Here is a 14,238-nt window from a genome sequence, read left to right on the forward strand (position 1 = left end):
TTTTGTTATACACTTGCGAAGACAGTTTTTCAGATATATTTAATTTATTTATGTAGACACAATGTTGAGTGGTCTTAAGACAAATAGTTATTTTTTGTAAAAAATGTATAATAAGAGATTATTAAGAAATTTGTATTTATTGTGTATGTTAATATAATTTGAGTTATGTTAAAATATTGCAATTTATATTTGCTAATAAAATCCAGTCATTTCTTTTGGAAGTTTTCAAAATGTTTCTTTAGTAGTTTTTGAAAACAAAGGTTTGAATCGAACGGTGTATCACCTGAACCAACACACACGAAAGTTAGTGTAAGTCAATAAAGATTTATTTTGCATTGATCATTTATCCTATCAATTAATTAGGTTCCTATTTGTGAGATGTGTAGTCCTGACCCCATTCACCCAACCTGTTTGGTCTTTTTAATGTCCCTTCTCCATCAAATGTGTACATGCAGGTTAAGCTGTTATAACGTCCCTACCATTGTCGAGGCCAAACCTACGCCTTTGGGTTAATAACTTCATATACAGTACTGTACTTTCATAATTAATTTAAAATACTGTACTCGATCAAGTAAAAATAGGAACACATGAAACAATGTCTCCCTCTAGCGAACATTACATATATACACATTTCATTCATTCAAAAGGTGCCTCTTCCATATAAATATTTTTATTTCTGTACTCTATTCTATTCCATAATTAGATGTATTAGCTTTACATGTTAATAAGTATTGATTTCATGAGGTATAACAAAATCAGTTGAAAAACACTGCACTGTACTGTAGTTTTTAATATGAATACAAATAGAGTGTATTTGTATCGGAACAAAATGATTAAAACATTTTAAAATACTTTATGTTCATATTTTCACCCCACAAAGCGTGTAATATTAAATCATAATTTGTCACTCAAATTATTAAAAAAAAAAAAAAAAGATAGTTTTTTAACTGACAAATTTATATGTAATGCCCTTTTGTAATTGAATATTAATCTGTCGGGACACTTATTGAACTCATTGGCTGCCATTGACGGCGCTAGACGTCCAATCCATTTAGAGTTCCAGTCAAAATGGATTGGATGTCAGGCAACACCATTAGTGATAAGTTTTCACAGTCATCCCTCCCGGTTTCAATGTTTTGGACATCTATCATTGTTAATGTTCATCTTGGGTCATTACTTTGTTAATTTTAGGGAACTTACAGGTCACTTCCCGTTGGTTTTAGCAGAGGCGGCCCGAAACAATTTGCTGCCCTATGCAAAATTTTCCCTGGAGCACCTTGGTCATGGTGTTATAGTGGAGCTTCACTATAGCAGGGATCGGCAACCCAAAATGTTGAAAGAGCCATATTCGACCATATTAAAAAAACAACAACCAATATATCTGGATACGCAAAAAATCAAAAGCCTTATAAAATCAGTATAACGAAGGCAACACATGCTGTATGAATTCAATAGCTATATTAGCCTACTATCAAAATGACAAAGTTGGCTACAAATACATCATGAGCCTTCATGATTAAATGTTTATTTTCCCTGCAGTGCATCCTTGTTTAGTTTAACTTCATTATAATATTAATGAATTGTGTCATGTTTGTCCTCCTGCAGAAACCATATTAAACATAACATATATTCCCCTATCCCATCTTTTTCCATTTTCAAACATTTTTGTAAATGCTCCATGGAGCCACTAAGGCAGCGCTAAAGAGCCGCATGCGGCTCTAGAACCGCAGCTTTGTTTGACCGCTGGCTTAACGTCTCAGACTTTTTCACAATCATTGTACTCAAATAAAGACATGGTGGTTGTTTGGCTCCCTCAGCTGGCCAAAACAGGATAACTGTTATATTATCATAATTCTGTAGAAGCAACAGTTTCGTTAATTATTCATGTTAATCGTGATTTGTTCATTTGGTTTTCATGGAAGTAAGCTTGTGACGTCACGTTTGAAGATATATGCGGAAGTAGCTCAGTAGCACGGATTTTAAGGGTGGGCCAGAGGGGACAGGCCCCCCCATGGTGGCCAAAAGCTGTCATTGCGTGTAATTGATTTTCCTATATATATATAAAATTGTAAAGCAATAAAACTGCAACAAAAATGAATTAAATGAACAAAAAAATATATTTTTATAACGGGTCCAAATGATTTTTCGAACAGATCATGTGACTAGCACCTTAGACGGTCATTTGCTTTGCATATAATTTTCACACAAAAAAAAATTAGGGGAGGACAGTTTTATTTTTCAAATGATTTTTTTTCTTTGATTAAAAATACTTTTTTGATTGAAGCAACTTTTTTTGGGATTGAATGCTTTTAGACACAAATGTCCTACCCATAATATGGCCCAAACACAAAAAGGATTGCTTCAATCAAAGAAAACTTTTTCGATGAAAAATTAAGTGTTCAAATGCAAATTTGATGGATGACAATCTTGGCGAAAAGTATTGCTTAAGCAGCCTGATTTAGAATTCCCCTCAAGAATGATGGGAAACAAAAAACCCTCATTGTCAACTTATTATTATAAATATTCTCGTAAGTTAATTCTATTGCTGACACTGCGTTTCGGGGGTCATCATATTGTGCCCCCCCCTACCACAAACCCAAATTCCGCTTATGGCTATAACGTTCAAAGTGGATAATTTTTCGTTTTCCTCATTCTCTCATTTGCTCTTTTGTTTGCGTTTGGATGTCGCTCTGCGGAGTAGTTTTTTTGTTGGAATTAAAGGAACGAACTACATGAGCATTGGGAGTATTTTTTTTTTTTTTGCCGCTGTCCAGCGTGCGTGAGGAAGACAGGCCAAGAGAGCGTCGAGCTGGGGCTTTTTACGTTTTGGAACCTACAATAAGTGTCAACAAGTTTATTTAATTATATAAATTATCCATGCCTCTCATGCAAAAAACCAAAAAAGATCCACGCAATCTTTTTCATAAACAGTGAAAAAAATACAGAACATCTACTTTTTGTGGCAAAAATGGATTAGGATGAGGAAAAGGAGACCAAGGCACTTCTTTTTGCAGCTGCATCTGCAGTCTGGGATGTATATGTAATAATAATAATAATAGTAATAATAACAACAATAATTAATGTGTCACTTAATGTAGATTTGGGTGCTTTTTCAGGTCACTTACTGTTAATATCCGGTCATATTTTTTCTACTTGAAAACAAATGGGGCCATTGGAACTAAATTGAACAGTTTTGGGGGGGAAATGTATGCAATTTTTGTGCGCCTTGTTTTCCAGATTTTTTATTTAAAAGCTAATGTTTTTGCGACATGTCGTCACGAGTGGATCGTGACATAGGCCGCTGACGTCATGCGCATAGCCTGACTGTCTCCCTCCCTCTCGGCCCTTCATTCGCAGGCGGGGTACGATCCCAGACTCCCAGCAACAACACCTCGGCAGTGAATCCTCGGAAAGCTCGGGCTTCCCAATTGCCATCCATCCTTCCAGTCGACGACATTTCACGGACATTTAAGCCTTGCCGCAAGACAGACGGACGTCGAAACGGTATGTTTACGGGCGAGCGACGATTCGGCTGGCCCGTCTTCCCCTCGCTTGGGTTTTATTGTCGCTTTGTTCTTTTTGGGCAGCAGCCATTTTTAATCGTCTTGCACTTAAGTTTGGCTTCGGTGCCATTCGACCCCGTTCGGAAATGTTCCCCCTGGAGAAAGACTCGTTGCAAGGTTCTGACGCGCGGCTTCCTAGTGATATCGCCGTCTTTTTGCAGATACAGTAGCGAATATCCCAGGCCTGTGTTTCAGGCTTGTGTTATGAAGCTCTAAAAATCCAACGGGATAGTCGTTCCTCCTGGTTAATTTCATCCCAACAACCCCCTACATAAACACTAACTTTTGGGTCGAATGTACCATTAGTTTTTTGTTTGTGGTTTTATTTTGACAGTCCAAATATGGCAGTAGTAATCTTCCAAATGCTGGAATGTTTACATTTTCAATTAGCCGCTGAGTTAGCATAGCCTGTTAGCCTCCTAGCTCGGCAGTCGCTAGGCGCCTGTTTTGACACCCCAAAAACTTTAAAAGTGAACATTTGGTGTCGTTTTGACTGAAATGTTGTCACGTTATTACCTTGTAAATGTGTTATATGACATTTGTTATGTGCTGGCCGGACGTCACGCTCGGTTTCCTTCACAGTTTGACAAACAACCTTGTTGCGGGGCCTGCTATTTTAGCTAGTTTTAAATACAAGGGCCTCCATTTTATTTTATTAAGCTCCTCCTTTTCATTTTTACACACTTTCTGGCCGATTTAATGTGAAAGTTGAAGATTTAGACGTCAATATGTTGACAGGAGCAGGCTGGCGTGACATTTGTGTTTATCTGTGACGTCATAATGCTATCACGTCAGCCGCTGCTTTTAAGCAAAAAGGATTGCTTTCCCGAGTGTAGTATATTGTGTCATTGTCCCTCTGGTTGGAAAAGATCAGGAAAAGAAATATTTTAGATTTACCGGTACTTCCAGATTACGGTGTGTTTCATTGGAATAGGTGTTCTCAAATTAAGTCATTGCTTGCCATTGACAACAGTAGACGTATATTCACCCCTTCCAGCCTAAATAGTTTGGACGTCAAGCACAGTCAGTGGAAACCAATGAGTACAATAAGTGCCCTGTAAGGGTTTAAAAAAAGCAACAACTCGTAACTCGTACAGGAAAAGTTTAAATACTATATATTTCTTAGAATAGGAAAACTGACACCACATGAAAAATCATCCTCAGAGGACCTCTGAGCCATCAACCCTATCCGAACATGAGCAGAAGGTTCATCCCGATTATCAGTCGATACGTACCTAACTTCAAGCAATAGTCACAACACCGAGTATGAATGACCTTCATGTGAAATAAGGTTGCACAAAGTATTTTGAGTATGCAAATTGCACGTTTCTTAGAGCTCTGCTAATGGAGAAAATATTTGAATGGAAAAAAAACGACAGATTTGTGTCAGCCCCGCTTTGTGTATATAGTTGGCACATGAATGCTGATGTGTTTGAAATGGGTAAAAAAAAAATAGGACACACTGTTTACAGTTTCCGTACGTGTTCAATCTGTCGCGGTCCTTCTCCATCTGAGACTCGGACATGACTACATTATTTGATTAGTTACAAGTATCACAAATAAATAACTACCCTCCAGATTTATTTTGGTCAAAATTTACTTGATTGGATGTGCTTGATGCTTTTGTGAATTTAAATGAGTTAGTCGCTAGTAAATATCCTATCAATTTGAGCCCTCCAAGTTAAAATGGATTGGACGTCTAACGCTCTCAAGGTGTAGATTGTTTCAATGGCCTGTTTAATGGGTAGGAATGTTAAGATTTTATGTTTGTAAAATTAATTTCTAATGTGGGTAAAAAGTGAATACATCAGAGTTTAGGCCCCCCCTCCCCAATATAAATATCTGTAAAAGCAATGAATGTATTCAGTTTTTCCCCTGAATCCCTGAACATTTGAGTTGTATCCAAAATTGACATTTCTTCTGGATTTTTTTTTTAAAAATATCATTTATATTTCCCTCTTCTTCTCTGATGTAGAATAAGAAAAGCACTGGAAGGAGGCGCAAAGACACATTTCCATACTCGATGACATTACATCGCAATGTCCGATCGTTTGGGGCAAATAACCAAGTCCAAGGATGGGAAAAGCAAGTACTCCTCACTCAGCCTGTTTGACAAGTACAAGGGAAAATCAATAGAATCTCAGAAAAACTCAGGTACCTTATGATTTTGATATATTGATGATGATGCACGTTTTATACTGTGTTAACATTTGTCATTTGTATCACTTTGCATTACTGCTTTTAAGATCAACGCAAATTCAAAGTGAAATCATATCCGTTTTCTCAACAAACCACAGCTCCAATTTTTGCTATTCAAAATGTACAGTATTTTTTACACGTAGTTTAGCTCTTGTTTTGAAGTGTGAGCATGGCTTTGTGCTTTAACCGCATTGCTCCCTCAAACAGTTCCGCGACATGGCCTGCAGAGTCTTGGCAAAGTGGCCGCAGCCCGGCGCATGCCCCCGCCCGCTCACCTACCGAGCTTGAAGTCTGAAAACAAAGGAAACGATCCCAACGTGATTATTGTCCCGAAAGACGGAACAGGATGGGCAAACAAGCCGGATCAACCCGATCAAAAGAGGTAAAGAGCGTCCCGACGGTTCATGGCATCTTTCTGAGCGTCGGTCAACATGGCTCGTTATTTTTTCCTTGTCGTTATAGTTCTGGTGCATCAATACCTCAGCTGCCGGAGTCGCAGCTGCAGCTGGCTTCTCAGAAGTCAGTCTCCAATCTTCAGAAGCCTCCGCCAGTAGCCAATCAGGAGGTGCGTATAGTTAATTGAGCGTCATTTGTGCAACACCCATGTACGTATATTAAAGGACTGTATTTAGTATCAATGGCAAAGAATGAAATGGGAAGGGAAAAGATTATCTGCGTCAAGTACTTAAATAAGAACAGAAAAAGCTCACTGTTGAAAAGCGGGGTTGTATAACCTTATAGTAAAGTCAGTTGTTTCCCCATGTTCCCATTATGGAAACGTGTCCATTGAAGCAATTTCTGTTGCACAGCAATACATTCAAGCACAAGTGAGTTCAACATACGAAGCAGCCAAATTCAGAGCATTGCAATATTTGGTAGCGTGGACACTCCTTCCCCTTTTAACCTCAAATATCACTTTTCCGCTTTTCACCATATGGCTTACTCTACAAATTTGAATTGTCTTGATAACATTTTAGCCTATTTATCACAAAATTCATTTTCTGACCTTTGTGACCTTTGACCCCAAAATTTAACTCATTGGATATCCATCATTGTCAAGCACTGAAAGAGTTAAGGGTGGACACCTGCAAGGTTAAAATGGTTCAATGTTAGAAACAGTGCTCAATATACTAGTTAATGAGCACTATGAGAATATATTGTTACGCTCTTTTAGAACGATAACTTGGTTTATTGCATGTGAATTTGGCGTAAATTGTCACTATAAAAAACGAATTTCCGCCATTAACCAAAAGGCCCAATGGGAGGGTCATAAACTATGTTTCTAATCTGGTTGCAACCAGAGGTGGGAATCTTGGGGCACCTAACGATTCAATTACGATTACGATTCAAAGGCTACCATTAGATTATAAATCGATTATTAATGCACCTTCCCAAACCCCCCTCCCCAGCTATTAGCTGCTTTTTATGTTTTATACATTAGTTTCAAAAAATGTACACAAATCCTCTCAGGCTTAAATAAACTACTAATTCAGTATCAAGTTAACAGTTCAAAACAGTAAATAAAATGCTCAAGTCCCCATTATGTAGCAGCAGCTTTAAACTACATTCAGTTAATTTAATGTTGTCAATCAACAGTTAAAGTTGTTAAAATTGCTCCCGTTTTTCCACAATTTCCCTTCTGTCTACTTTGAATGTGTGAAACTGTTTAATAATGTAAAGATAGATTCAAGTCAAGATTTTGCCAATTTAAGAGTATTTTACATAAAAAGTTAATTAGGTTAGCTACAACAGAGCCTCCAGAGAAGTCTACTATTTTAAGATGGCGACTGTTTACTTACGCCTGCAAATCTGTCATTTCGCGTCCAGTTGTTTATACATGTTGTAACGCTGCCGAGTCTGTCATTTCGCATGTAGTTCTATATACATGTGATATCTACCGTAGCATTATGTGGCCGTAGTTTGTAGCACAGTACTTCTCAAATAGTGGGGCGCGCCCCCCTGGGGGGGCGCAGAGCGATACCAGGGGGGGCGTATGTGACCTCGGCAAACATGCTTTTTTTTGTTTTTTTTGCCGTACTGGAATAAAGTGTACTTGCACATCCACTCAGTAGGTGGCAGTGGCGCTCTCATTTTCAGAGTGCGCGCAGTATTTTTGAACTAAGGAAGAGCACTCAGCACACACAGAAAATAGATATGAAGAGCAGTGTGCTACCGCCGTTTTCGAAAGCCGTTTTCCGACCAGACTCACTCACGCAGCGACCCACTGTCTTATCCGGTGTTCGGCCATTCCTTACTGCGCGGCGAAACGTCCTACACAATGCTCAGGGCGCTTGCGCATGCATCCGCACGCATGCGCACATCGGTTAGAAGCGGCAAGTACTCAACTATTTTTGTTTTTATTTAGTTATTTAGAACCTTTTCACTGCCTCAAAGATACTTTTTGCATGTATTACCCTCTCATACTTTTAACCATTGTGTTTTTTTGTGTTAGCTTTGAAGCAGTTGACCACATTAGTCACGTAGCGTATTTAAACCATCCTTATTTGATATAACTACATTTAAGTATTTTCTGCAGGCATTTTTTAGTACGTTATTCCTGTATGCATCTAAACAAAACAAGTTTAGAGCGCACGGTAGTACTTTAGGTGTCAAATTCGACTAATGTAGGACGTTTCGCCGATGTAGCATATTTTGGCAGAACACCGGTTCTCACATCGCCGCCCGAGAAGTGCCATTTTCGGCTTGGGATCGTCACGACGACCGCCCTCACCTACGGTTCTACCTCGGCCGCCGAGAATGCGCTTTTTTCGTGCTGTTTGCCTTTTAGCTTTGACTTTTAATATAGTGGGTGATGAGGAAAGACCACTGTTTACTGTGTCTAAAAATAATTATAGCGGACAGCCAGAAGCCAAATCAATTAAGACGCCACTTAAAGACATTAGACCCCAATCTCATTGATAAGCCGCTTGATTGTTTTTCAGTGAAAACGTGCCGAATATTGCCAACAATCGTCCTGCTTTGTCAGTGTTATATCAGTAATCCAGTGAGCATTGTTAGCATGCTTTTTGCTAAATAACTCCACACCATTGCAAAGGAGGTAAATACTGTGAGCAGCAAAAATAAAAACTGTCCTGTCCAACGACACTTTTTTTTTTTTCTTCTTTTTTTCAGTTTTGTTTTTTCGGTCAAATTTTTTGGCATATTGTCCTCATGAGTGAATGTTTCTAATCAATTTTAATTTGTTATTGTTTGCTGATTTTATTACATTTTATTTTTCTGTATCAAATGGTCAAAAATGTCAAATGTCAAAAATGTATTTTTTACAGTTTGGATGTGACTTTTTTTTTTTAATTCAGGCAAATTGATGCACGTCAAGTATTCTCTGTTATAAACAAAACAATGTTAATATGCTTATACTTTATTATAAGTTGATCTATGTTACTTTTTTTCTTTATTAGAGAAAAAAGGACACAATGTTAGGCAGATGCGTATTTATAATAGTAATTTTATAGACAAATGATACTATTTACAGTGGGGGCAGAGAGTTTGGGGGGGCGCGAAACATTCACGTCTTCCTTGGGGGGCATGACAGAAAATAATTGAGAAGCACTGTTGTAGCAACTGGGCGTTGTTTGTAGCTGCTGTCGGCTGCAGTCAGGTATTATTGTTTTTTTATCTAGGGCCTTGAGTTGAGCATTTTTAATCTCGGTCCGTTCCTCGTTGCGTCTCGAAGAGCGCGCTGACTGCTTTTTAGTTTTCTGAAGTACCTGGCATAGTTACATAATCGGAATTAGGATGTTTGTGAATCGTTTTTCCATGGCCGAATCGCGAATAATTTAAGAATTGGAAATTTTGCACACCTCTCGTTGCAACTAATGATTATTTTTTTATAATCGATTAATCGGACTATTAATTCAACGATTCGGTACTGATTTTTTCTCTTACCGATCGAGCATCTACAGTTAAACCAATGAAGTTTCAGCCATAACAAGCAGCTATTAACTGCAATCAACTGATTACACTTGTTAGACACCAGATTGGTGAAAAAAATGCTGTCTTGCTTTGTTAGAATGAAATCTAGCATTTACTGCGGCCCTATGTGGAATAGTTGGGGCACCCTTGCGTAACACGCTGATTAGCATACTCGCTAACTAGCTAAGCGCACCGTGCTAAGTAGTAACATCTCATCAACAAAGAATACAAAAATTACAATTGGCTTCATTTACTCACCTCTGACGGCAGCACACTGGATCGAACAACACAAAAGACAATCTAACTCTCGAAACTCCATAATATTATTGATTTACCAACCCAACCTGAGCTTAACAGTGAACTCTCTCTCTTGTTCTAATCAGTGGCGCGCGTAGCCTCACATTACATGCAAACAACGACCCAAACGGGACTGTCATAGCTGCCGGCAAAAATCAATTATAAATTTTAGTTGCAACTTATTTATTAATTGATTAGTTGTTACAGCTTCAGTTTCCAATATGGTTACATTGTTTTTCCACTCCACAGAACATAAACACAGGTGGACCAAAGCAATGGGCCCAGCTAAATGGAAAGGGAGTAGAGCAAGATGGTGAGTCGGCAGAAACTTTGGCTTAAAATATTGTCTGGTTTACTGAGTTTTTTTGTGTGTCGCCATTCTAGGTTCAAGGGCCTTAAACCGACTTCAGCCCTTCTCTCACGAGGAATTTCCCACACTGAAGGCCGCTGGAGAACAGGACAAAGCTGGCAAGGAAAGAAGCGGCTACGATCCGTCGTATGGGCCCGGACCAAGCCTCCGCCCGCAGAGTATGTCTCGCCCTCGTGACAAAAATCGCAAATGACTAGACCATTTGCAGCTCAACGTGTGGTTGAGCGCTGTCCTCAAATAACAAAATGCGTTTTATTGTTCATTGCTGCGTCTCTGTCCATGTCAAGATGTGACCAGCTGGAGGGAAGGAGGCGGCAGGAACCTCCAGCCCTCGTCCCTGACTCTTGGCCTGCCAGCGGACCTCGAGGGCAAACTCACCGCCCCGGGGGAGACGGGCACCCCTCCCGCCACGTCCCACCCTTCCTCCGCCACCAGCACTGCCTCATCTAGCACCGTTGCGGCAGTCGTCCAGACGCCGAGCGCCGACCTCAAGGAGCCCTCCCTGCGTCCCGCTCAGCCTCTCCGCAGAACAGTGGTCCCCTCAGCCCTGCAGCATCAGCTCCACCATACCTCCAATGCCGTCTACCATGACATGTTGCCAGCTTTTGTACGTAGACACCAGCATTTCCTATCAACTCAACAACTCCTATCAGTTGTTTTTGCCTTGAACTGAACTCTTCCCTCCGTTGACAGATGTGCTCCAAAGAGACGCGTGAAACTTCAGGTACAGACCATGTTCTTGCTACTGTTGCAGCACCAGCCCGATTTGACAGCAAACCCACGTTTAGACAGACTTGCGCTAAACCTGAACTGGTCAAGTATGTGCATCTGCTACATGACGAATTTCTCATCTATTGCTTTGAGGCTAATGTGGGTTTTACCCACCAGTGGCGACATTCGAAGAGAGAACCGTTTTGTCCGCACGGCACCCCGGCTCTCGTCCCAGCCCATCCGTCGGCCCAGCGACAGACCGCAGCGACCCGCCATCATTAACCCCGAGGATCTGAAAGATCTGGATGACCTTGACAACGACTGTGAGGATGGATGGGCTGGTAAGAAATACAATGAGTCAACATTAATTCTTTAGCTGCAATTGATGGTGATAGACCGTCCAGTGCTGCTTTCAAAATGATCTGTTTGTGAAGTATTACCGAAAAAAATGGTGACGTCATGTACCTTAATGGTCAGCAACGGATCGCCGCATACGTTTCTTCAACACAATGTGGCTGTGTCAATAAAAAAAAAAATCGGTTTATACATATATGTAAAATATATATATATATAGATATATATATATATATATATATATATATAGATATTTCTGTCTCCATCCATGTACCCGTTTATAATGCGCACCATGATTTTACAAGTTAATTTTGGGGGAAAAAAGTGCGCGGTATATCCGGGAAATTACGGTATTTGGTCAATACCAAAAGTTAATCTCAATACTTTGTTATGTACCCTTTGTTGTCAATAACAGAGGACAAATGTTTTCTGTAACTCTTTACAAGCGTTTCACACACTGTTGCTGGTATTTTGGCCCATTCCGCGATGCAGATCTCCTCTAGAGCAGTGATGTTTTGGGGCTGTCGTTGGGCAACACAGACTTTGAACTCCCTCCACAGATTTTCTACAAAGTTGAGATCTGGAGACTGTCTAGGCCACTCCAGGACCTTAAAATGCTTCTTACGAAGCCACTCCTCTGTTGCCCTGGCTGTGTGTTTGGGATCATTGTCCTCCTGAAAGACCCAGCCATGTCTCATCTTCAATGCCCTTGCTGATGGAAGGAGATTTTCACTCAGAATCTCTCGATAAATGGCCCCTTCATTCTTTCCTTTACACAGATTAGTCGTCCTGGTCCCTTTGCAGAAAAACAGCTCTAAAGCATGATGTTTCCACCCCCCATGCTTCACAGTGTGTATGGTGTTCTTCGGATGCAATTCAGTATTCTTTCTCCAAACGCGAGATCCTGTGTTTCTACCAAAAAGTTCTATTTTGGTTTCATCTGACCATAACACATTCTTCCAGTCCTCTTTTGGATCATCCAAATGCTATCTAGCGAACCGCAGACGGGCCTGGACGTGTACTGGCTTCACAAGGGGGACACGTCTGGCAGTGCAGGATTTGAGTCCCTGGCGGCGCATTGTGTTACTGATCACACATTCACTAGGTCCCCCCGTGTGATTCTGGGATTTTTGCTCACCGTTCTTATCATTTTGACGCCAAGTGGTGAGATCTTGCATGGAGTCCCAGATCGAGGGAGATTATCAGTGGTCTTGTATGTCTTCCATTTTCTAATAATTGCTCCCAGAGTTGATTTCTTTACACCGAGCGTTTTACCTATTGCAGATTAAGTCTTCCCAGCCTGGTGCAGGTCTACAATTTTATCTCTGGTGTCCTTCGACAGCTCTTTGGTCTTGGCCATAGTGGAGTTTGGAATGTGACTCACTAGCCACGTTTACATGCTGACTTTTATTCATACCGATTCAAATCATTCCGAATGGAAATTTCACATCAGCTGTTTACATGTCACTTCATCTATTCCGATCCAGCGTTTACATGTGACTGCCTTTATTCCGAAAGGACGTTTGACAACTGCCGTCTGACATGCGCAGATTAATCAAAACAAAGCGTCACGTTGCAAAACATGGAGATCGATCGTCAGATCAGCTGCTGTTTTAACTTTTCGAGTGGAAACAAAACTTCAGAATGATATGCCGTTCATTTAAAAAGTTGTGTGGGTGCGCTGTGCGTGTGCTTGGAAGCCATGTTGCAAGTGACGTTACTTACGTCACCGAGTGACGTCACCACGTCAGTACGGAGCAAGCGCAGAAAGAACGCAACCAGACACCATTCCGCTTCCCTGTTTACATGATATAATTTTACTTCTAATCGGTTTGGGAAAAGGAATATTCCACCCCTGTGAATCGGAATGAAATTCCATTCGGTTTGGGCCTGTTCATTCCGAATGAGGTGTTTATATGGAACACATTTATTCGGTTTGAACAAATATTCCGATTGTGATTGGAATATTTGGCTCCATGTAAACGTGGCAACTGACATTGTGGACAGGTGCCTTTATACAGATAATGAATTAAAACAGGTGCCATTAATACAGGTAACGAGTGGAGCCTCGTTAGACCTCGATAGAAGAAGTTAGACCTCTTTGACAGCCAGAAATCTTGCTTGTTAGTAGGTGACCAAATACATTCTTTAAAAATCAATATAATTTTCTGTTTTTTTCCCCCCACATTCTGTCTCTTTTGGTTCAGGTTTACTCATGTTGATAATTACTGGCCTCTGTAATCTTTTCAAGTTGGAGAACTTGCACAATTGGTGGTTGACTAAATACTTATTTGCCCCACTGTATTACTACTTACAACCTTAAAATTCACAAAAACACACTGACACCCTCCCTAATGTTCTAACAGCTTCAACGTTATTTCATAAATAACTCATTGGCTTCCATTGACAGTGATAGATGTCCAATCCGTTTTAACTGTAAAGGCCAGCATAAAGTCTTAACTGGGCTTATTGTACAGTGGAGTCACGCTGCATAGTTTTTTTCTCCATGTGTTACTTTGAACTAATTGGCGGCGCTGGACGTTCAATCCATTTGACTGAGAGTCTCCCAGTCAGAAGGGATTGGATGTCTATCACAGTCAATGGCACTTAAATATGATCATTAAATGCTAGACATCCCAGTTCAAATGGATTTAAAGTCTAATGTAAGGCTGTCCCAAACGACTAATTTTCTCCTGAAAAGTCAGCCGACTATTTTTACGATTAGTCGACTAATAATTTTTTTTTTTTTTTGCTAATTTAGCAATGAAATTTTTGTTGACTCTTATTAACTCAGCACTTAAATTCTTAAAG

The 14,238-nt window shown here is 40.1% G+C and overlaps 1 protein-coding gene across 5 annotated transcripts in view; it reads left to right on the forward strand.

The window, feature by feature from the left end:
* The first annotated feature begins 3,319 nt into the window (after positions 1-3,319).
* prrc2b (proline-rich coiled-coil 2B) overlaps positions 3,320-14,238 on the forward strand; it is a 50,748-nt gene continuing 39,829 nt past the window's right edge. For 3 of the 5 annotated variants that reach the window (XM_057819467.1, XM_057819469.1, XM_057819468.1), the window contains exons 1-9: positions 3,320-3,504; positions 5,539-5,717; positions 5,970-6,144; positions 6,225-6,327; positions 10,242-10,305; positions 10,377-10,520; positions 10,650-10,969; positions 11,056-11,180; positions 11,251-11,414. In XM_057819467.1, the coding sequence (XP_057675450.1) occupies positions 5,603-5,717; positions 5,970-6,144; positions 6,225-6,327; positions 10,242-10,305; positions 10,377-10,520; positions 10,650-10,969; positions 11,056-11,180; positions 11,251-11,414 (1,210 nt within the window). In that variant the 5' untranslated portion in view covers positions 3,320-3,504; positions 5,539-5,602. The remainder of the gene's footprint in view (positions 3,505-5,538; positions 5,718-5,969; positions 6,145-6,224; positions 6,328-10,241; positions 10,306-10,376; positions 10,521-10,649; positions 10,970-11,055; positions 11,181-11,250; positions 11,415-14,238) is intronic. The other 2 variants (XM_057819470.1, XM_057819471.1) reach the window with 1 other exon arrangement.

Source organism: Corythoichthys intestinalis, chromosome 17, assembly GCF_030265065.1.
Source record: "Corythoichthys intestinalis isolate RoL2023-P3 chromosome 17, ASM3026506v1, whole genome shotgun sequence".
Classification (NCBI taxonomy): Eukaryota; Metazoa; Chordata; class Actinopteri; order Syngnathiformes; family Syngnathidae; genus Corythoichthys; species Corythoichthys intestinalis.